Raw genomic sequence first — 24,406 nt, 5'->3', positions numbered from 1 at the left:
GGTTCTGGGTGGAGGACAACTTACTCACCAAGGAGATATGACTCTACGTGCCTCAATGGGGAAACATAATGGGAAACCTAATCAAAGAATGTCATGACACTAAGTGGGTTGGGAGCCTTGGGCAACGACGCACGATGGCACTACTTGAGTTGGCTTACTACTGGCCTCAAATATGTGATGAAGTTGAGGCCTATGTGAGGACTTGTTTTGTGTGCCAACAAGACAGAGTAGAGCAGCAACAACCTAGACGCTTGTTGGAGCCACTACCCATAGCGGAGCATCCATGGGAGAGTGTCACCATGGACTTCATCATTGAACTACCTAAGTTAAAGGGTTACGACTAGATCATAGTGGTAGTTGAAAGATTCTCCAAGTATGATACATTCATAGCAGCCCCTACTGACTACACCATAGAGGAGACGATAAGGCTATTCTTAAAGCACTTGGTTAAGTACCAAGGTTGCCTAAGTATATCATTAGTGATCATGACCCACGATTCACTAGGAAGTTTTAGATAAAGCTTTTCAAGCTTATGGGTTTGGAGTTTCACTTCTCTACAAGCTTTCACCTACATACAGATAGGCAAACTGAGAAGGTGAACACCTTACTAAAGCTATACTTGAGGCACTTCATGAGTGCCAACCAGAAAGATTGGGCTAAGTTGCTAGATATGGCCCAATTCTCATATAACTTGTAAAAAAGTGAGGCGACTAACAAGAGTCCGTTTGAGCTAGCCATGAGGCAGAAACCATTGTCTCATCACACACTACTGATGGGTTAATAAGGGAGAAGTCTGGTGGCTTTCAACTTTGCTAAAGCGTGGCACAAGCAAGCCGATATAGCATGCTCATACTTGAATAAGGTCGCTAAGAAAATGAAAAAGTGGGCTGAAAAAAAGCAATGCCACACGGAGTACAACATCAAGGACATAGTGTTTGTCAAGCTTCTTCTTTAACAACTAAAGTCACTAAAGTCGATCCATAAGGGCCTTGTGAAGAGGTATGAAGGCCTCCTCCCCATACTTGGGAAAGTTGGCAAGGTGTCCTACAAAGTTGAGTTGCCATCGAGGTTGAAGATTCATCATGTCTTCCACATGAGTTACTTGAAACCATATAATGAAAATAAGGATAATCCAAGCTAGAGGTTGTCTAAGCAAGCACCTACAGCAGTTGTGACCTCCTATGATAAGAAAATAGAGTACATCATCGTAGACTGAGTCATAAAGAGACGAGGCATACCTCCTACAACGAAGCACTTGGTGAAATGAATTGGACTATCAAAGAGCGAGGTTAGTTGGGAGTTGATAGACGTGCTATGAAAATTCCAAAAGCAGATCGAGAAATTCCGAACAGAAAAAGCGATGAGGACATTTGCAACTTAGGTGGGGAAGAGTGTCACAAGATGTTTCAAATGACCCTCCCCCATGGGCTTATATAGATTCGATTCATCTCTTTTGTCATCAATTCATCAAATTTATACATTGAAATGACTCCAAAACTTAATAAAACTTATTAGTAAGTCTTGCAAGGGCAACAACATATTAATTGAGTGTTTTAGGCATAATCACTTACCTCGTAATTCCCATGGGAACATATCTAAAATTCAATGCAATTTTAGATTTGATTTTCTGTAGCTTCATCTTGATTCTTCACTTACTTTTTTTCTATCTCTTTCATTCATGCTTATATATATATACATCTTCTTAAATTCTTCTTTATAAATCTTTTTTTACCCAACACATTCAAATATAACCATTAGATGTAAACTAGTTTTGTTATTGTTAAAATTAAGATTAATCAAACCTTGGTTTCACGATCTTTTCCTTTTTTATGATGACAAAACCAAAGTTGTTAGTGATTAACTACTGTTCCAAGTCGTAATACCACTCAGTTCTCAAGCAGAACGTGGCTCTGATACCATTCACACTTAGGACATATAACAGTTCATGCACACAACAAATTAATTCTTTCTCCACGTTGCCTTTTGAAAATTACATTGGTAGACAAAATTTACTATTGAAATAGTATCAATAATATTTGACACTATTCACTACTATTTGAATAGTTTTTTTTTCTTGCGTTTTATATGCATCTTCACAATTTCTTCTTTCCATACTTCTTCACAATTTTTATTTTTTTTTATTGGATAAATACAAGAAGACAAAAGTACAAAAGATACAGATATACAAAAAAATTCTTGATATCTCTTAACTGAGCATTTCTAAGAGATATTTCTCAAAAACTTGTTGAGCTTCTTTTTCAATGATGTAATCCTTTTTGTACTTATCAACAAGATAAGAAATTTGAGTTTGGAACAGAAGAAGGACTTTTGGAAAAACATTTGCAAAGAAGATTTTTTTAATATTGTCTTCAACGATGAGATTATAGTTAGAAGAACTATAAATCTCGGAATCAAGGTTTCTTACAATCATTTTTGACCTCCAATGTCTAATTTGTTTTTTTTAGGTCGACTTTAGTACAGGGCCAAGAGATCTTTGTACCAAACAATTGATGTTTTCTATAATTAGCTTTGAAAAAGATGAGATGTTGAGTAGGATAAACTTTTCCATCATTTGATCATTCAGGAGACTTGCTATCGATAATAAGTTCAACTGACTTAAAATCTCTAATGAAGGCATTTAATATACAAATTGCTAATTTTCTTCCAAATCCATCAGTTTGATCAGGATGGAAGAAAATTAGTTAATAAAGTAATTCATAGTCCATGAGGAGAGCAGTAGTTAGTTCTATTGTTTCATTGTTGAACTTGATGACTACCGGTTTGTATCTGTCTAAGTTAATGTTGGCTTTGCAAATACTGTAAGTAAGAGCACACTTACAATCATGCATTTCTAGTGGAAGTTTCCTACACAAGGGATCAAGTTTTGGACAATCATTATTGGTGTTGCCATAATGAGTAATCCAAATAAAACTCGTCCCTTGAATAGTAACTCCAAAAGTGCTACAGTCAGCAAGAAATTGCATTATATGTTTTTGTTTAGCTTCTCTTGTAACTTGAACCTTTTGACTTATTATTTGTCTAAGGTCTTGAAGAAGATTTAAATTCTTTTGCTTGAAAAAAGAAAATCTTGATTTTTGAAATTCTATGTTTTCCTCGTAAAGTGTTGAAAATTCATTTTGAAAAGATTTTGAAAATGTAACTTTAGATTCTTTTGAAATTTTCCTACAATTGAAACTTTCAAGATTTGTATCCATTGGAATGCAATGCATATCAAAACTTGAAGGGTTAGGAAAACCGTCTAAATTATCATTTAACTGTTTAAAATGAAAAGACAAAGCATTTAAAACTTCTAACTTTTGAATATCACTTTTTGCATTCTAGAGGTTGTCCAAAATGCATTTTTGTGATCTGTCTAAACATTCTATATCTTTATGAATCCGAAATGACATATTAATTTTAGGAAACACAAGAAGAGTGAATTTCCCAAATTTAATCCATTCTTGTTCCATCTGTAGAGAAAATTCAAAATTTAGTACACCTTTTGAAGCATAAATAAGATATCTAATGAGTTTATCTTTAATATACCAAAATTGAAAATATATTGAATTTATGAGGAACACATAATTGTGAATAAGAATATTTAAAGAAGTTTTTAAATTTTTTTAAATCAAATTTATTGATTTATATGAGCATGCACAAATATCATCACAATCTTTTTTATCATCTGATTCTTCTTCATCCTGACTAGACTCTTCACTTGATATTTCTTCTGTTATCAATATTTGATTATCTTCTTCTGATTCATAGTCTTCACTTGAATATTCATTTTCTTTATCAATCATTAGTTCTATCATCAAATTTTTGAGTTTATCACTTATTTCTAATGAATTGATCTTATTTTATGATTGACAATCTTTTGAGTAATGACCTATTTTTTCACATTTATAACATGTTAGTGTTTTCCTTTTTAGAGTTGATTTATTTGAGGATTTTGATTTATTATGATTAAAGTTTACAAATTTCTTTTGGAATTTTGACTATGTTGAAGGTTTTTTTACTTTTTATATTATTTTATTTATTTTTTCTTTTTGAAAGAACTATTATTGTACCATAATCATATGAACAAAATTTTCCTAATTCCTTTTTACTGTCTTATTTTTCTTTTTTCATTTGACTCTTTAATTTGAGGTATGTGGAAAGAGTTAAACCTTCATTATTGATGAAAGTAATTAATTCTCCATATGTTAATAACTCATAAGGAATTCTTCCATTATGGATATTTCTTATTCTTTCTTTAACCTTTTCAGCAAATAAAGTTGGTAAACCATATATAAATTTTTCTTTCCAATAATAACTTTCACAATCATGTCTTGACATAACTTTAACTAAAAACATATCTTTATACTACTTAAAATCTTGAAGTTTTGGACATCTAATATTATTAAGGATTTCAGAAGTTCTTTCTTGAAAATAGACTAGATCTCCTATAAAATGTTTTATTATTGCAAATATTAACGTATTGACAGTGTCTTCTTCATAAGTTTGGATTGATGTTCCTTCTTCTTTGATTATTATCTTTTTTGCATTTAATATGTATTCTCTATCATTTTGACTCAAATAATGATCCCACCAACCTTTAATCAAACCAATGAATCCTATGACTAAGGCACCAGCAACATGAAAATCAGAATTACTAGTCTTGATTCTATAAGCATTAACAGTCATCATCATTTCATGAAGTAAATTAATTATTTGATGTTCACTCATTCCATCTATATTTCATTCATAAAAATTACTACCATCATAACTAGCAGCTAATTGATAATTTCTTTCTTCCAATTGAACATCAGGAAAAGAGAGTTTTGAATAATAATTTTTTCTACTTACAAAATTATTAGATGTTGCATTGATTGTTGAGGGGGTTTTATCTGTTGAATCTGGAGCCATTTTGAATTGTTCTTCTATTTTATTGATTTCTGATTTTCCTTTTGTTATAGTTTGACTTTGATTCTTATTTTGATTAATACCATTAATACTAAGTTTATCTAATCTAAGTTGTATTTCTTTTAACATTGTTTCTGTTGGTGTAGCTAGTTGTATATTTGATTTTGCAGCATTTATAGGAATAATAAAGGGTTGATCTAAAGACTTAGGAGAATATGATGATGATGATGGTAAAGTTGGAGAAAATTTAGAAGAAAAATTTGATTTTGATGTTTCTCTTATCTTCCCTCCCGGGGCAGAAGAAAACAAAAATTGAGAAATTTATGTTATTTGTTGAGTTAAATGTTAAAGAGAATGATTTGTAAAATTTAATTGTTGTTGAACTTGTCTAATATCTTTGCAAATTATTGGACTTTGTTCATCTTTGGTTCTCGAAATTTTGAAGGGTGAGGCAGAAATTGAATTATTATCAAAATTAAATTGATGACTATTTAAGGGTGGTTGGGAACCTAATTCTGAGGTTATAGTTAAAATTATTTTTTGAATATTTTATGAGTGTTTTATTGCTAATTGATGTCATTTTTCATTTCTTAAAGTTATAAGTTTTTTTTTTTCTAAGTATGAAAAACCAATAGAAAAAAGGAATAGTCATTTTCTTTTGGTTCATCTATTTTTCATATTATTTTCTTAATGCATTTCTAACTTGAAGAGGAAGAGTTTGAAAATAAGCTCTTTTAGTATCATTATGAAGGGAAAAATAATATGATTTTATCCATTCTACATTAAGAGTAAAATGAATCTTTTTATAATTTTTCTTATGAATAATGTTAACTTGATTAGGATATATATCAGAATGAGTAGGTGACACAAGAGGAGATTCTTGTTGTTGATCAACACTATTTAAGTTTGTATTTGAAGTGGAAGATCTTGTAGACATAAAATCTTGATTAAATGAATATCTAAAAGTTGGACTAAATTCTATTTGAACAGTATCATTTGTATGTTGTATAATTTTTGAAGGAGTTGTTAAAAGTTTAAGTGGTTTTGGATTAGTTAAATCTTTTAACTCATTGACCTCCTTGAGTAATTTCATTCCACTTTAGTTTTTTAGGAACAAAGACTTGAGTATTATTAGGATTGTCTTGTGGTGATAATGTTTCATCTTTAACATATTGACACATGGCTCTAGGATTTAATTGAGTAGTTATGACTTTATAATATCCTATAAATTATTGCTATAGTTTAGGCTTCTTCTACAAAATTCATATTTTTGGTTTTAATGTTTAAAGTTAAACTTGAAAGAATACTTGGGTTATTTATGTTCATGGAAAAGTTGGAAAAACAATTAAAATAAACGGGACCATTTGCAAGGTTTGAATCAATCATGCTAAGAATATAATCAGTAAATGTTGTGGACCTAGCATCCCTTAGGCATGCAAACACAGGAATATCTAAACTTAAGCGAAACAAGGGTTTTATTGCAACTTAAACTAATCCTATATGAATATAATTAAATTTTTTTCTATGATGATTAATAGTATTTTGACTTAATAATTGAAGACTTTCTAAATTTTGATTAAGAGAGATAGTTTTTTCTTCAATTTTAATTGAATAATTTTGATTAAATTCAAAATTCCCTTCTTGATATATTGTATTAATTTTCATGTGTGGAATTGACCAATTATGTAATTGATTTTCTATTTGTGCTATATTTATTTCTTGACTATTAACAATATTTTTGAGTAAGTGATGTGTGTGCAGAATTATTTTCCTTATAATATTACTCGTTGTCACAGAAAATAATCACAATCTCGTTCTTAATTAATTCAAATAATTTCCTGAACAGAGACCACCACAAGCGAATCAACATAGGACTTACGCTCTTTCTACCCTCAAACACTACTATTTAGGTTGACCAACCCGAAATTCAATTCGATCTAAGTCATGACTAAATTAGTGATTAAATATTATTCCAACTCGTAATATATATATATATATATATATATATGTTTTATGGTAGGTCAAATGTGAGGTCATTCGAATTGATAGGAGGCTAAGTTTTGTTATTTGCCTCAAATTTCAAATTAACTTTTATGGTACATCGAAGATGAGGTCAATCGAATAATTCATGAGAGGCTAAATTTTGTAATTCACCTTAAATTTCAAATTAGCTTTTGTGATAGATTAAAAGCAAGGCCATTCGAAGACTAGTAGGTGAAATTTGAGTCTCCACAAAAGCAAAACATTCCTTGTAATTGCTTTACTTCAATTTCCACACATGGATGTGGTAGGTTTTGTTTGGCTATGAGGCTTAAAAGAATAAGTTTTAGATTAATTTTGTATAAATCATGAGTTGGGCTTGACGGGCCTTATATAAAAATTTATATTAATTAACAATTGGTTGGGTTTGGATAAGTTTATATATAATGGGCCGAGTTTGATGGACTTATATTAATCAATAGTTGTTTTTCTGCCTCTCAACTTTGTCATATTGTTGCATACGTGTTCTTCAGCGCTATTCCAGGTTATATTTTTATTTTTAAGTTTTTGATGTTTTATTTCCCTTCTAAACTCAATCTACAAACTGCTTTTTGTTTGAAAAGGTTAAAAAAATGGAGAAAAAAACCTTCTCCCAATTTTCTCGGCAACCAAACAGACATGAGAAATTGACATTAATGACTTAATAAAAAAGAGAAAAAAAACTTCCCCCAATTTTCTCCGACATGAGAAATTGACATCGATGAATTAATAAAATAGATAGAGATGATCGACAAAAGTTCATCCAAAAACTTCCCCCAATTTTCTCAGCAACCAAATAGACATGAGAAATCGACATGGATGACTTAATAAAATAGATAGAGGTGATAAAATAAAAATTCAAAAAAAATAAAAATAAAAAAACACGAAAGCAAACTTCATAAACCCTTAAAAAACAATGAAAATTCAACTTACACCAAAAGAAACGAAAAACCCTTCAGCGAACTCCTCCATTCTCCCAAAAGGCCGAAAACCTAAAGCTAGAAAAACCCAGATGAAACAATAGGAAAGGAAAACCCAGAGAAAACCTGAAACGAGATGAGATTTGAGCCAAGGATAGGCATTGATTGTGGGGGGAGTGGGTCATGGGAGTACTGAAAGAAAAGAGAAAATAATGGGCCAGAGGAGGAGCGTGGAAGTGGCTAGGCACATAGAGAATTTTAAGGCTTGAAAAGAGAAATAGGTACCTTTTTCAATAATATCAATCTATTTTTTTTTTAAATGAAAAATATAAATCTATAAAAAGAATTAAAATTTATGTATTCTTGTATAAAAAAAACAAATATTTAAAATTCTAATAATGTGGTTTAAAATGTAAATAGATAATATTTCATTTTACATATATTTTAAAATGAGGACATTACAACAAATTTTTCCTTTAATGATTTGAAATTTTTTTTGTTTGCTAATTAATTGAAATTATTCTTATTTTATTTAATGCCTTTTGAAACTCATTTAGCTTATATTTATTGAAGATAATTGATTTTGTAATGATTATTTAATGTTTTAAGGAAACTAATAATTAGTTTTCTTTTTATCACACCCCATTTAAAAAGATTTTTTTTTTTTTACCCATATTCAGAATTTTTCTAGTTTTGAAATTTTAAGCAAAAACATGACTGAAATAAAATAGAATAAAAAAATGATAAAAGAAAAAGTGGGGGAATTTTTTTAAAAATAGATTTAAAAATAATAATTTTTTTCTTTAATCTTATTCTTTTTTTTTCTTTTAGATATAAGAATTTAATAATTAAAAAATACATAAGCTTATAAATTAGACAAACTAATTTAAATATTTTGATAAATTAATTTTTTTTATTGTCTTCCTTTTTTTTCAATAATACCAAAAGAATCTCCATAATGCTAAAATGAGAATTTTAATTTATTAAAAATGATAATAAATAATAAAATATGAATTTAGTAAATTCCTTAGAAAATGGGGAATATTATTTTAAAAAAATGAATAAGATATATCTATAAAAGGAATAAAATTTGTGTATTTTTTATAAAAGATATATCTATAAAAATATTTAAATCGGTGTATTTTTGTATAAAGGATATAACCTATATAAAAAATGACATGTTAAGGTAAAACTTTTTATCAAACATGATTTTTGTAAATAATTTTTAGCATTAGTTTATTCCAGTGTTGATTTAAATTGTGTACACGAAGGATTAATCACATATACTTTGAAAAAACTTACCAAGGTGTTGTGAGTGCAAACTTAAAACCCTTGGCAATAGATTACAAAATTTCAAATGTACACATTTGTAATCAAAATGCTTGCTACAAGACTTCTCTTTTATTTGTCAAAGACAAGAATAAAGATATAATCTTGGGAACACCATTCCTTACTCTACTTTATCCTTTTAAAGTAAATGATGAAGGAATTAAATTTGTTTATAAAAGATAAAATATTTGTTTTAAATTTATTAATTCTTTAAAAATTAAAGAATTAAATATACTTCAAGATAACGAAGTAAATTTAATTCAAAAAAAAAAAACAACATATCAAATTCATAAGCAAAGAAATACATTACAAAAGAATGGAAGAAAACTTATTACAAAAAGATATTCAAACAAGAATAGAAAAGATTAAAAATCAAATTGAGATAGATTTATGTTCTTCTATCCCCAATACTTTTTGGAATAGAAAGAAACATAAAGTCTCATTTCCTTATGTTGATAGCTTTGATGAAAATCAAATTCCTACTAAGGCAAGACCAATTCAAATGAATGCTCAATTGCTTGAGTATTGTAAAGAAGAAACCAATGATCTTTTAAATAAAAATCTTATTAGAAAAAGTCACAAATTTTTATATTCAAAAACCCTCAGAAATTGAAAGAGGTGCTCTAAGACTTGTCATAAATTACAAGCCTTTAAATAAGATTCTCAAATGGATAAGGTATCCAATACCTAACAAGAGAGACCTTATTAGACGCCTTCATAATGCTTCAATTAAACCAATTCAAATATCAATAGAGTTTTCTAGTAAATTTCCTGAATAAATTAAGGAAAAAACCCAACTTCAAAGGTTATTAGGAAGTCTTAATTACGTGTCAAACTTCTATCCAAACCTTAGGACTATTATCAAACCTTTGTACCTTAGGCTTAGACAAAATACAAAGCCTTGGACATAGGAACACACAAAAATAATCAAACTTGTCAAAGAACAGGTTAAGAGTCTCCCTTGCTTAGGAATCCTTAACCCTTTAGCCTTTCCTATCACGGAGACAAACACCTCTAACATAGGATATGGTGGTATCCTCAAACAAGATTTTCAAAATCAAATCTCCATTCTCTGTTTTCATTCCGAAATATGGAGTGGACCCTAAGAAAACTATTCAACAATCAAAAAAGAAATTTTAGCAATTGTTTTATGTATCCAAAAATTTCAAGAAGATTTTTTAACAAAAAATTTCTTCTTCAAGTTGATTGCAAAAATGTTAAATAAATTATTCAAAAAGATGTTCAAAATATTGTTTCAAAACAGATCTTTGCTATATGGCATGTGATCTTGTCTATTTTTTTATTTTGAAATAAAATTTATCAAAGGTGATTCAAACTCTCTTCCTCATTTTTTATCACATATTTTAAAAAAGTGAATAACATATATCTATAAAAGGAATAAAATTTGTGTATTTTTATATAAAAGATATATCTATAAAAAGATTTAAATTTGTGTATTTTTGTATAAAAGATATTACCTATATCTTTAAGAGCATATAAAAAAAAATTGAAATCTATAAAAAAAATATTTTGGATTCTAATAATATGATTTAAAAATCAACTATTGACCTATCTAGAAAAGCTTGTTTTTTAATAGACTTTGATGCTTCTATTGATCTTGATATTCAATACTTCATTATTTAAATTTACATTTTTTTAAATTTAAAAATAAGTTATTTTTGAATTATGGTAAGTGTCATAAAATTAGGTTTACCTTTTTTTTTTTATTATTATTATAAATAATACTACTTTAATGCCTAACTTTAATTTATTTATTTTTTGAGAAAATTATGATTAGAGTATAATTTATTTTGATTCTAATTTGATAAGAGTTGAAAATCTTCTTGATTATTATTTTACTTTTTTAAAAGTTTAGGCAATACAGTGTGATTAATATATATATATTTTTTTTTAGAATCTGAGATAAGATCTTACCAAATAAATCTTATTTAATTAAATCATATTCATCATATCTTGCAATCATTTTTGACCTTCAATGTTTGATTTTTTTTTGGAGGTTGACTTTGGTACATGGCCAATGATCCTCTATTTCAAACAATTGATGTTTTCTGTAATTGGCTTTGAGAAGAATTAGATGTTGGGTTGGATAAACTCCTCCATCGTTTGATCATTTAAGAGGCTTGCTTTCGATAATGAGTTTGACTTATTTGAATTCTCGGATGAAGGCATTTAATACACAAACTACTAATTTTCTTCAAAATCCATCGGTTTGATCAGGATGTGAGAAAATTAGTTGATAAAGTAATCCATAATTCATGAGGAATGCAAGGGTTAGCTCTATTGACTCATTGAATTTGATGACTACATTTCCTAAGTAAGGACAATCTATCTAAGTCAATGTTGATTTTGCAAATACTGTAAGTAAGGACACACTTACAGTCATGCCTTTCTAATGGAATTTCCCTACACAAGGGATCAAGCTTTGGACATTCATAAAATGGAGTTGCCATAATGAGTATGTTAAATGAAACTCATCCCTTAAATAGTAACTCCAAAAGTGTTACAGTTAGCAAGAAATTACATTTTATGTTCTTGCTTGGCTTCTCCTATAACTTGAGCATTTTGACTTATTATTTGTCTAAGGTCTTGGGGGAGATTTAAATTCTTTTGTTTGAAAAATGAAACTCTTGATTTTTGAAACTCTAGGCTTTCATTAGAAAGTTTTGGAGATTCATTTTGAAATTCATTTTAAAAAAGTTTTGAAAATGTAGCTTTGGACTCCTCAGAAATATTCCTGTAATTAAAACTTTTAAGATCTGTATCAATTGAGATGCAATGCATATTGGAACTTGAAGGGTTAGAAAAACTGTTTAAGTTATCATTTAACTATTTAAAATGAAAAGACAAAGCATTTAAAGCTTCCAACTTTTATATATCACTTTTTGCATTCCAAAGGTTGTCTAAAATGCATTTTTGTGATCTGTCTAAACCTTCTATATTTTTATGAATTTAAAATGACATATTACTTTTAGGAAACACTGGAAGAGTTAATTTTCCCAAACTTAATCCGTTCTTGCTCCATTTGTAAAGAAATTTCAAAATTTAGTATACCTTTTGAAGCATGACTAAGATATCTAATGAGTTTATCTTTAATATACCAAAATTGAGAATATATTGAATTTATGAGGGGCACATAATTGTGAATAAAAATATTTAAAGGGGGTTTTTGAATTTTTTGAAACCAAATTTATTGATTTGTAAGAACATGCACAAATACCATCACAATCTTTTTTATCATCTAATTCACCTTCATCCTGACTTGACTCTTCACTTGATATTTCTTGAGTTATTAATATTTTATTATCTTCTTCTGATTTGTACTCTTCATTTAAATCTTCATGTTCTTTATTAACTATTAACCCTATCATTAAATGTTTAACTTTATCACTGATTTCTAGAGATTTGATTTTCCTTTCTAGTTTACAGTCTTTTGAATAATGACCTACTTTGCCATATTTATAAAAATAGTAGGATTTTTTTATTTTTAAAGTTGTTTTGTTGGAAGGTTTTGAGTTATTATGATTAAACTTTACAAATTTCCTTTGAAATTTTGACTCAATTGATGGTTTTTTACCTTTTGTATCATTTTGTTTATTTTTTTCTTTTTGAAGGGGCTATTATTGTATCATGCCTATAATATAAACAAAATTTTCTTAATATCATACCTATAATATGAACAAAATTTTCTTAATTCTTTCTTACTATCTTGTTTTTCCTTTTTCATTTGACTCTTTAATTTGAGGTGTGCAAAGAGTTAAACCTTCATTATTAATAAAAGTAATTAGTTCTCCATATGTTAATGACTCATAAGGAATTCTTCCATTATGGATGTTTCTTATTCTTTGTCTAACTTTGTCTAACCAGATATAATTTTTTTTTTCAATATTGACTTCCACAATTAGGTCTTGACATAACTTTAACTAAAAACATATCTCTATACCACTTAAAATCTTGAAGTTTTGTTAAAATTTTGAAGTTTTGGACATCTAAGATTATTAAGAATTTCAGAAGTCTTTCTTGAAAATAGATTGGATCTCCTACAAAATGTTTTGTTATTGCAAATATTAAAGTATTGACAACGTCTTCTTCATAAGTTTGGACTGATGTTAGTTCTTATTTTATTATTTTCTTTTTTGAATTTAATATGTATTCTCTATTGTGAAACGAAGGTTTGGTTAATCTTGATTTTGATGATAACAAAACAAGGTTTAGAACTAATGATCATATTTCAAGTGTGATTAGGCAAGACGATTTCCAAAGTGGCAATCTAAAGACAAATCAAGCCAAGGAGAAATCATGAAGAAAAAGACCACCTCAAAGAGAAGGGTTTTTCAAAACCCAAAGCTTCTTAAGATCTCTTTGTAAGGTTGTCGGTGCACTAGGACTCTCATGCATTTCATTCTTTATTTATGCACCAAAATCATCCAAGAGTAATATTGTTTTAAATATCTTAAGAATTGGATGGTTTCATGTTTTCAACTAAAACCTTGTGTTAAATGATTTTCAAACTTGTGTTAAAAGGTTTTAAGTTGAAAAAGGTTGAGTGTTGAGCCAAAAAAAATGGTTCAACCGATTCAACCGGTCGACTGGTTGTGCTCATCCGATCGAGGACCGGTTGAGGGAGGCCAAAAAGTTTTTCTCTCTCCCAGTGGCCTTCTCTTCTCGGTCAAGGTTGAACCTCAACCGGTTGAGGTCCGGTCGAGGTCTGATTGAGGCCTAACAGTCACTTTTCCTAACGGCTAGTCAACTGGTCAACTCCTAGCTCGATCGGTCGAACCCCCAACGGCTAGTTTGACTTTTTTCTTCTATAAAAAGGCTTCAATCTTCATTGTTTCATGAGCTTAACCTTCCCAAATCATTCTTGAATATATTTGAGCCTTAGAAGAGTGTTTTTTAGTGCACCATTCAATCCTAGTTTTTCTTGTATCTTTGAGCCTAAAGTTCTATTACTAGGATTTTGTGAGATCAATCTTTGTATATCTTTGAGAGGAATTTTCTCAAGTGAGGGGTATCACTTGAGAGGTTGTTCAAGAGTGGGATAACTCTTGAGAAGTGTAAAGGGTGCTTGAAGCCAAAAGTTCAAGAGGGTGAATTGGAACCATAATCCAATTATAAAGAGATGAAAGCTTGGTTGAAGCTTCAAGATAGTGGAACCCTTACTCGGTTAGGAGGTTGAGGAGAGTGGACGTAGGCAAGGAAGTATCGAACCACTATAAACTCTCGTGTCTGCAGTCTTTCTTCCCTAACTCTTTTAAATTATACGCAATTGTGTTTATTTTGTTTATTATATATTTGCATATAATTGTCTCTTATTTTTGCATAGTTTAAATTTGTGAAAAAGAGACCATCACCCTATTTACCCCCCCTCCCCCCCTCTCTCCCTCTCTAGGGTGATTACCATAGTTTGGAGTAGTCTCAAATTCCTAACATCTATCATTTTGACTTAAATAATGATCTCATCAACCTTTAAGCAAACTGATAAATCCTATGATTAAGGCATTAATAACATGAAAATCAGAATTACTAGTTTTGATTTTATAAGCATTAGCAGTCATTATCATTTTATGAAGTAAATTAATTATTTGATATTTACTCATTCTATCTATATTCCATTCATAAAAACTACTATCATCATAGTTAGCAGTTAATTGATAATTTCTTTCGTCTATTTGAACGTCAGAAAAAGAGGGTTTAGAATAATGATTTTTTCTATGTACAAAATTATTAGAAATTGAATTAATTGTCAAGGGGGGTTTATCTATTGAATATGGAGACATTTTAAATTGTTCTGTTATTTTATTGACTTCTGATTTTCGTTTTGTTATAGTTTGAATTTGATTCTTATTTTGATTAATGCTATTAATACTAAGTTTATCTAATCTAAGTTGCATTTCTTTTAACATTGTTTCTGTTGGTGTAACTAGTTGTATGTTTGGTTTTACAGCGTTTATAAGAATAATTTTTAATTTGATAAGGATTAAAAATCTTGTCTCAATAGCATCATTATTTTAGTTTAGGAAATATTGTTTCAAGAAATTTTAGTTAAATAGAATTAATAAAAAAATTTATTTCTTGAATTGTTTTTAAAAAATAGTTTCAAATATCCTCGTACGGCTCGAGAAAAAATGATTCAAAGTTATGTCGATGTATAGAATTCCAATGGCAAATAGATCTATAAAATCATCAAATTCATTAGACTATGATTTAATTTAAGTCCTTTTTTTTGTTCTTCTTTCCCCAAAAATATAAAATCATTCGTACTCATAACTCAAGTTGGATAACTCTCAAATAGCTCAAAGGACAACCCTTAGGCATTTCATTTATTGAGTGGTCTCTAACCCCCTTTTTGTTTGTCTCATTTAAAATCTATTGTATTCGTCATTCTGATCATAATCCTAGTTTTTGAGACAATTGTATGTTTGTTTATTATAAATCTTAAAATTTTAGGAAATTTAAAGTCATACTCACTAACTCAAAAAATAATAATATATATTTATTTGTTAAATAATAAAAATAATTAATTACTTTTAGTTTGATATCTAGATTTTTTTATTATAGAATATATATATATATAGAATTATCATGATCATATAATACCTTTTTAAGCACAAATGCCTCAAAATACTTAAAAGTTTAAATTTTTTATTTTTTATTAAATTAATTTTTTATCATTTTTATTAAATAATTAAAATTTTATATATAATATCAACTTTATTACCAATCCCTTCCACGTGCCTTGCACATGAACATTTTTAGTATTTTTAACACTTAAATGATAAAAATTTAGAAATATTAAAAGTGTTTTTTAGGTTCATTATCAAATGGATTTTAAATATAGGTAAGTTTTTTTATATATTTTTTAATAAAATTAAATATAAAAAATCATTTTTTAATTTTTATTATTTGATATTTTGTATGAACTAAATAAATTCAACTCTCCCAAAATGGCGCGTGGAAACGTTTGGGAAAAAAAATAAATATTTAAATCTATCCATACTCATTTTTAAGAAAATAAATAATAAAATATATAATTATTAAAATATAAATATATTCCAATGATAATTCATAATAACTATTAAAAGTTATATGTCACACCCCAAGACCCACTCCAAGGGCGTGACGGTCATTTCACACCTCAAACCCGAAGGCTTAAAGTATAATCTGACCCCAAACAATCATATTGTAACTGGATGTTACCAATTACCAAATACCTTTTCAGAGTAGCGGAACAAAATCTAAAATCCTCAAAATTCAATTTCCAAATAACTTCCAAATACCAAATGATTCAAATGAACATAACTAACAGTTAAACAAAATCCAACATAAAATCCTAAGTCAAATCCTAATGATGATCATTCCTCAGGCTAGCCATCACTCCTCACTCGAACTAGGAGTACCTGAAAAATTTTCAACAATTGGGAGTGAGCTCACAGCCCAATAAGGAATATTAATGCAATTCATGGATCAAATATTTTCATTTCAAATAGGAGATATCAATTTTTTTTTTTTCTCATCGAATATCAGAGTTTCAAAAATACCAATATATTCAAAATTCAACCAACCAATTTCATATCAAATTCAAACACTTTCACATCAGACTCAATCAAATCCATTCAATTTTTCATTACTCTGGTTATCAAATATCAAATGCCCAGTTAGGTGGGACTTTTCAAATGGGTGGCTAGCCTCAAATTGTTCCTGGTGGACGGAACCAAACACTACTAGTACTAGTAACCTCTAACCAAACCCCTAGAGGTTGGGGTCCAAATCAATTACATTCCCACCATGAAATGTAAATGTTAACTATTATATCCCGTTGATAGGACCGAATAGTCAACTATTATATCCCGTTGACAAGGGCCAAACAAACCAGAGTGATGTTTTTGTTCAAGTATTCAAATTTACACAACATAATATCTCCATATTTTGTGTCATAAATAAAACAAAATATTCCAATATAATATTCAGTGCAAAACAATTTGATCCATGCATGGTAACAAAATATCATTTTCTTTTCCACAATTCAAAATAACATATAAAATAATTGAATTTTATAAATATTGCATTTTCTAATCCCTTCCACCACAAATAACAATATATTTATTTACTATTTTTTTTTTAAATTAACCCTAATCTAAAATCGAAACCTTCCAAGGAACCCTTTTTTTTTTTTTTTCTTTTTCATCTAATAAAACTTAAGATCTCCCAAATTCCAATACTAAAATCAAAATCTTAGATTTTCACTATTTGATATTAAAACGAATAAAAAAAAATAATCTAACCCTAATCTAGATTTGGGGTTTTCCAAAAAATATATCTAATGTGTTTGAAATTAATCAATCAATCTAAAATATTAAACTAGGGGTTAGAATCTTACCTATAGAGATCTGTTCTTCAACCCTGAAATCTGACTCCAACCTTATGTTCTCTAGAATTCTACGAACAGGAACTCTGTTAAGAAAAAAAGGGAAAGAATAGAATTTCTAATTTATACATAGGGTATTTATTCATAAAATTACTCTTTTACCCCTCTTTTTTTTTTTATTAAATTAATTAATTAACTAATTTAATTATTAATAATAATTTCCTAAATTACCCTTAAAAGAAAATGTTTGGGCGTTACATTATAATTATACTATTTAATAAAATTAAAATAAAGGAAAAGATAATAAAATACGTGTCATCGACGACTCCGCCACTGAGTTGATCACGTTGGAGGTGCGCGTCTAGGTGGAACCCTTATCTCGAAGAAGATTAACATTAAGAAAAGAGAAAGTGGGGCAGCGCCGACTGTAATCGATATGAAAATAATTCACCCACATTAATTTTTTTTTTTTTTAAAAAGCTAACAAGTTGTCTTGCAATCGCTTTGAAACAACGCGTTCAGCTACAATGCTTTCATTTTAATTTTTTTTTTAAGGCAAAAAAAAAAGGGGGTAAAAAAGGGAAATCAGGTCAAAAAGGCAAATTTGATAGTCAGTTGAGGCACGGGCCCCAAGAAAATTTCCTCGGAGTCCACCAGGGACCGTCGTATTCGAGCAGCAGCCAAAGCTCATAACTGCAATCGTGGACAAAATCTCGTAACCGCCGAATAAGGAGGAGGAAGACGACGCAACGCGTTATCTCTGCTCAGCACCACTCGAAGCGCTTTCAGCGGCCGAGCCACCACGTGTCGTCCGAAACTTCTATTTCTATCTGATAACCTCATCTCTCATCCCCTGCCACATTTATACAATCCCTTTCCTTTCTCGTTATAATACGTTTTCAGTCCTCGAGGGGAGGGCAAACTGATACTCTGGCGCGCTGCTTGCTTCCTTTTTCAAAACCCTAACCGCTGTCTTTGCCTGGGCAATTCGGGACGATGGATCACGAGGCTGATTCTCACCGCACCGATTTGATGACCATAACGCGTTATGTGCTGAACGAGCAGTCCAGGCATCCCGAGTCGCGCGGTGACTTCACCATCTTGCTCAGTCACATTGTGCTCGGCTGCAAGTTCGTCTGCACTGCCGTTAATAAGGTCTCTCTCGATTGCTTTCGTTTTCTTCTTCTTTTTTTTCTTTTATGAGGAAATGATTTTGTTTTCATGTCTGTAAGTTTGTTTTTTGAAGTTAAGGAGGTCGTGGGTCAATGCGATCCGTGAGATTAATTTGAAATTGAGATTTCCTGTTGTTTGATTTACCGGGATTGAGGCTACCAAATTATTGTGCCAGACTTGACTGGTTGGATCACTATTTGTTTGGGGATTCATGGAAAAGGAATAGAGAATTCCCAAGGAAGAACAAGATGGAGGTTAGGGAAGAAAAAGGAAAAGGAAATGAGGCATAGGGCCCCGTTTGGATATTGGAAACCGCGGGGAAAAGGACAAAGGGAAATAAAGAAAAAGGAAAAGGAAGCAAGACAGCTGAATATAAATAAGATTTTCCACAATTCTTGTCCTGGCTTTCTTTCCTCTTTCTATCTGTTTTCTAACTCAACAACAAGATAATATTCTCTCTAATATTATTTATATATTATTATTATTATTATTATTATTATTATTATGAAGCTTTTCTCATCTTTTTCAGACATTCAAAGGGAGATCAAGGCTTATGTTCTTTTTTATGTTTTATTCCTTCCTTTTCTGCTGGTTCCTCGGCAACCAAGCAAGCTGTTAGTTCAAGAATATTTTGATTTTATTAGTGGGTAGAAGTGAGATTGTCAGCTAATCTTTTCTATATGCATAATGGCTTGTTCATGTCAAATAGTAAATTAAATTTGCGGAAATTCTTTTTATGGAAATGAATTCTCAAAGGAGAAAAGACCTGTTGCTGTGCTTTTTGAGTCCTTGTAATATTTGGAGGGAAGAATATTACTGTTTTAAACTTTTTCTGTCCTTTGGGTTATTGTTGTCTGAGAAATTTCACATTGCAGGCGGGTCTTGCCAAACTGATTGGACTTGCTGGAGAGACCAATGTTCAGGCAAGTTCTCCTGAAATTTCAATTCATTGTTTTAATTTGTAAATTTCCCTTTCTTTTAAAACACACATGTAAATAATCAAAATGTCGAAAGATATTTATATAAAAAATGGATTACTCTTCAAGTTCAAAAATGGGAGAGGTTGTTTTACAAATTTGAGATCTTTTTGTCCCTTTTAATCAATTAATCCTTTCTAATCACAATGTTGTGGGGCATTTATGTCAAAAATGGGTTACTCTCCAAGTTAAAAAATGGGATAGCTTAGTTTTACAAATTTGGGATCTTGTCATCCCTTTTAATCAATTAATCCTATGTATATTCACATCACATGAGCTGTTCCTTTATGATTTTATAATGATATCATCTATCTGTTTTTTATTTAAGGGTGAAGAGCAAAAGAAACTGGATGTGCTTTCGAATGAAGTTTTTATCAAGGCTTTAGTAAGCAGTGGCCGAACAGTAAGTCATTAGATAATTTCTTGAATGTTTTAACTGGAAACACACTATTCCATTCCTAAGAGTTTGAATCTTCTACCAGTGCATCCTTGTATCTGAAGAGGATGAAGAAGCAACAATTGTGGAGCCATCTAAGCGTGGAAGGTGGCCAATGGTGCCTTGTGTTGTCTAATAGTTATTGTAGCAACTCTGTTTTAAAATATTAATGTAAACTTGTGTTAATATGCTTTATTATGATTTTTTATTTTTTTTTTGTAATATTGCAGGTATTGTGTTGTTTTCGATCCCTTGGATGGATCCTCTAACATTGACTGTGGTGTTTCCATTGGAACCGTATGGTTTCTTATCCCAACACATGCTATGGCTATATGAGTGCTTCAACATACTCTTGCACTAGCAGATGTTGAAAATAATTTTCTTTCAAAACTATCCTGACATTGCAGTGGTCAATTGGATGTCTTCTCTTTTATATAGATCTTTGGGATTTATATGGTGAAAGATGGTGGTGAGCCAACTCTTGATAATGTGTTGCAACCTGGAAAGAATATGTTGGCAGCTGGTTATTGCATGTATGGAAGCTCTTGCACGGTACAAAGGATCTCCTTTCTTGTGTGTTCATACAAATTTTTTCCATAAATTAAAGCGGCAGCTTATTTCAGAATGTCGGGATAGGATGAGTAAACAGCTGTTTGTAATTTGAGTCTTTTTATTTTGATGAGACACTGGTTGATGAGCTTCTTCATTCTGCAGTCTAGACTTCCATCTTTTTCTCTGGTGTTGTATTAATTTGGTACTGCATTTATTTTAGGTGTTGCCTTAATTTTGCATTACACTTATTTGCAGCTTGTGTTAAGCACTGGAACTGGTGTTAATGGATTTACCCTTGATCCATCACTTGGGGAGTTCATACTTACTCACCCAAACATTAAGGTAAGATTTATCATTTGACTGTCAGAACAATCACATTAACATGCTGTTTTCCTCTAATATTTTCCCTACTTGCTGACATCTTAAGGAGGATATGTGGGAAGCCCTGCTTTGAATTTTATTTTTTTCCAATTTAAATACCGTTTCCTTTAAATATAGTCCTAATGAAGGGCTGCAAAGATGGGTTTTTCAACAAATCTTCTGTAGTTGAGTATTGGCCTAACAAGCACCTTTGTTGGTTTAAATTTCATCTTTGTACATGATATCTCTAGTTTACTTTGGAGCTTGTGCTGCCTTCCTGCACAGATTCCAAAGAAAGGAAAAATTTACTCAGTAAATGAAGGAAACACAAAGAATTGGGATGCTCCAACAGCCAAGTATGTTTAACTAGTAATCTTTATCATGCTATTAATTCTGTTGTGCAATTCCCTGACTTTTTTTTTTTTACTTAAGGTATGTGGAAAAATGCAAGTTCCCCAAAGATGGTTCATCACCAAAATCTCTACGATACATTGGAAGGTATCATGAATTCTCAACCTACCCTACAATATCTATGGGTATTTGAATGATTTATTTCCTCACTAGCTACCACAGTTATGACAACAAAAAATATCTACCATGGTGGGATGAAATGAAGGTTTCTATAATTTCAGTACATTGGGGCCATTATGTAAGATGTGATGCAGAAATGTCCTCTGCAGCTTTCATTGGTGGCTGATAGGTTTTTATGGTTTATTCACATGCTCTATTTTCAAAATTATTTGTGCTACATGCATGTTTTGATATCTGAACAAAAAACTGAGCCTAGGGGCAAATCTTTAATTCTTCCTGTTAGATGTAACGATAAACTATGCTGCCAACCCTTTCTACAAGAGCAATTGCAAATACTAAATTATATTGCCTAACATATTTAAAAATTAAACAAGTTTGGAATAATTAAAACTATGTTCTATGGCTTGGGGGTGTGGTAGCTTAATCTGAACCCAACCTGCTTATAATTGAATTAAATTGTAGTTATCTGAGTCCACTTGCTTGGTTAAGTACTCAACCTAAACCCATTAATTTTTGGTATTCCAAATAGTAATCCCTGGATTCAGCAAATATTTCTGCGAATATTCACCTGGAGCATTAGTGAAAGTTATTTCTTACAGGTCCCTTAGAATAATGTGTTGCTTTTCATTACTTACTGTCTGAATTTTAATAACATACTGGTTTCTCGTTACTTATTGACTGCGTTTTTACTTTTAATTTGGTTTCATTTTGCTCTTTGTTGAGCATGATGTATATCTTTTGAATGTGATGTGGTTCCTTTCTTCCAAGAAGGATTTTTCTAATTTCTAATAATACAAGAATGATTTACAGCATGGTAGCTGATGTCCACCGCACATTACTTTACGGTGGTATCTTTTTGTACCCTGCTGATAAGAAGAGCCCCAACGGAAAACTGCGGTAAGTACTGATGTTTCACCTTCCTCTCTCTCCCTCAACTTCTCAAAACAAATTTGCAAATGCAGATTTACAACAACAATTAATTTTTGTGACTGAATTTGGTTTAACTTGTATGGAACAGTGTTCTCTATGAAGTCTTTCCAATGTCATTCTTGATGGAACAAGCAGGAGGTCAAGCTTTTACTGGAAAGCAACGGGTATCAACTCGATTAACTTTCTGCTTATCAACCAAAATATAAGTCACTAATTCTAGTCATCTGTTAATTCCAACTTCAGAATTCAAAAACCTTCTTTTTTTCATTCACAAAGTCATAAAACTATTTTTACACTTTCACAGTGATTTTGTATCTATGATAACCCATTCTATAGACTCTCTTTATGAAAAATTTCCTTCTTAAGGCAAATCTCCAAGCAAATTTATATCTGACAAGCAATATACCCAAACCAACTTAGCCTGGGAACAGGAGTTAGATGCCTTAGAACTGTTACTGACTTACTGCATTAAGGGAGTGATCTCTCAGCCAGTTTCATGACAATTAAAACAATAATGAAAAATTCACATCTCTGAACTCAGAAGCACTGCTCTGAGGCTTTGGTCTAAAATGCTTTCATCCCTTGTAAATCATGAACTGATTGATAATAATTATACATATTTGTAGGCACTTGACTTAGTTCCAAAGAATATCCACGAACGGTCTCCAATATTCCTTGGCAGCTACGATGATGTTGAAGAAATTAAAGCACTCTATGCTGCTGAAGAGAAGTAAGGATAGGTTCATAAATCTCATTTCTCTTGTACTATCCTTATCTCCTTAACTGCTGTTCAGGTGCTATACCCGATATCTGATTTCATCTATTCATAAGATAGTACTTCTCCTAAAGCTCCTTTGTAATAAGATACAATTTCTTGATGAAAAAACATCCATTGTGTTCACCTTGAATAACAGTGAAATCAGCTTCTTTCTTAAAAATGGAAGCATCTATCCACATGCATGAGCACTTGAAACTGAACAGGGCATAATTCCTACTTTGTTTAGGCCCTGTTGCAATAGAGAATGTCCAAGGAAAGAATGAATGCAGGCATCTCCAAAATGTAGATAAGTCCCCACAGAGAATAGGGTGCTTCAGTTCCAATTGATGTAAGATGCCTCCTTGATGAGATGATTGAAACAGTGGGGGCAGATGTGGCATGCGGAAGAGAGATGCTGGGAGTTGGTATTTGTCATAATTGTTAGGGAGTTAGCTGAGTCAGACTTATAAAAAAAAAAAGGACTTAGTTGAGTCAGCAAAACTCTGTTCTGAATGTATGAACTCCCCTAATCAAGAAAAGCAGTAGCTCTCAGACTACTAAAAGAGGCATAACAACCACTCTCATCTTTCTTTAGTTTTGTTATCTCATTCTAATATTCAAACTTGGAACTAAAGCCATCGAGACTTACATCAATGACATCTAGCTTCGCTATTACAAATCCCTTTGAGAGATTCATTTCTCATATCAATCGAATCTTCCTACAATGAAGTTTGATAGAAACAATCATAGCTTTCAGATAACTCTGGATTTGCTTGCAGTCATGATCAGAAGGATATCTTCTTGGATCAAAAATCGACCACCACAATACATTGTAGAAAGGATCCATGTTAAAAATAAAAGGTATAACAGACACTCTTATTGCCATCAATTACAACATTTCATATGATGAATATAGTGGAAGGCTTAGGAGGTGAGCATGAAGCTATTGTTATTAATCTCATTTCAAGAATCTCATAAATTGGTTTATGGAGGTTGAGTCGAAAAGTTGAAGCATTCCACCTAGACAGAGCCACTTGAAGGGTCACTCCTGCATCAATAGGGAGGGTAAACTGAATAGTACTTTTATTTTTATCCTATTTTCTGTGATGATGAAAAGGAAACTTTTTTCTT

General features: G+C 30.6%; 1 protein-coding gene across 1 annotated transcript; it reads left to right on the top strand.

Moving 5' to 3' along the window:
- Nucleotides 1-18,000: 18,000 nt before the first annotated feature.
- Nucleotides 18,001-23,456, top strand: LOC100264087 (fructose-1,6-bisphosphatase, cytosolic). Its single transcript, XM_002269194.4, has 12 exons — nt 18,001-18,714; nt 19,608-19,655; nt 20,038-20,112; nt 20,192-20,253; nt 20,376-20,442; nt 20,584-20,697; nt 20,953-21,039; nt 21,343-21,413; nt 21,490-21,555; nt 22,399-22,485; nt 22,607-22,682; nt 23,145-23,456. Exons 1-12 carry the CDS (start codon nt 18,556-18,558, stop codon nt 23,250-23,252), a joined length of 1,020 nt encoding a protein of 339 aa, XP_002269230.1. The 5' UTR covers nt 18,001-18,555; the 3' UTR covers nt 23,253-23,456.
- Nucleotides 23,457-24,406: the final 950 nt, after the last annotated feature.

The sequence above is a fragment of the Vitis vinifera genome, chromosome 18 (genome assembly GCF_030704535.1).
Source record: "Vitis vinifera cultivar Pinot Noir 40024 chromosome 18, ASM3070453v1".
Taxonomy (NCBI): domain Eukaryota; kingdom Viridiplantae; phylum Streptophyta; class Magnoliopsida; order Vitales; family Vitaceae; genus Vitis; species Vitis vinifera.
The sequence above is the reverse complement of the archived record's forward strand: the minus strand, read 5'-3'. Positions and strand labels throughout refer to the sequence as shown.

Bases quoted from the DNA above. Each gene is read 5' to 3' on its own strand.
- LOC100264087 (XM_002269194.4), top strand. From the start codon at position 18,556: ATGGATCACGAGGCTGATTCTCACCGCACCGATTTGATGACCATAACG. The intron at 20,698-20,952 runs GTACAAAGGATC...ACTTATTTGCAG, and splicing joins TGTATGGAAGCTCTTGCACG to CTTGTGTTAAGCACTGGAAC. The intron at 21,414-21,489 runs GTATGTTTAACT...TTTTTACTTAAG, and splicing joins TGGGATGCTCCAACAGCCAA to GTATGTGGAAAAATGCAAGT.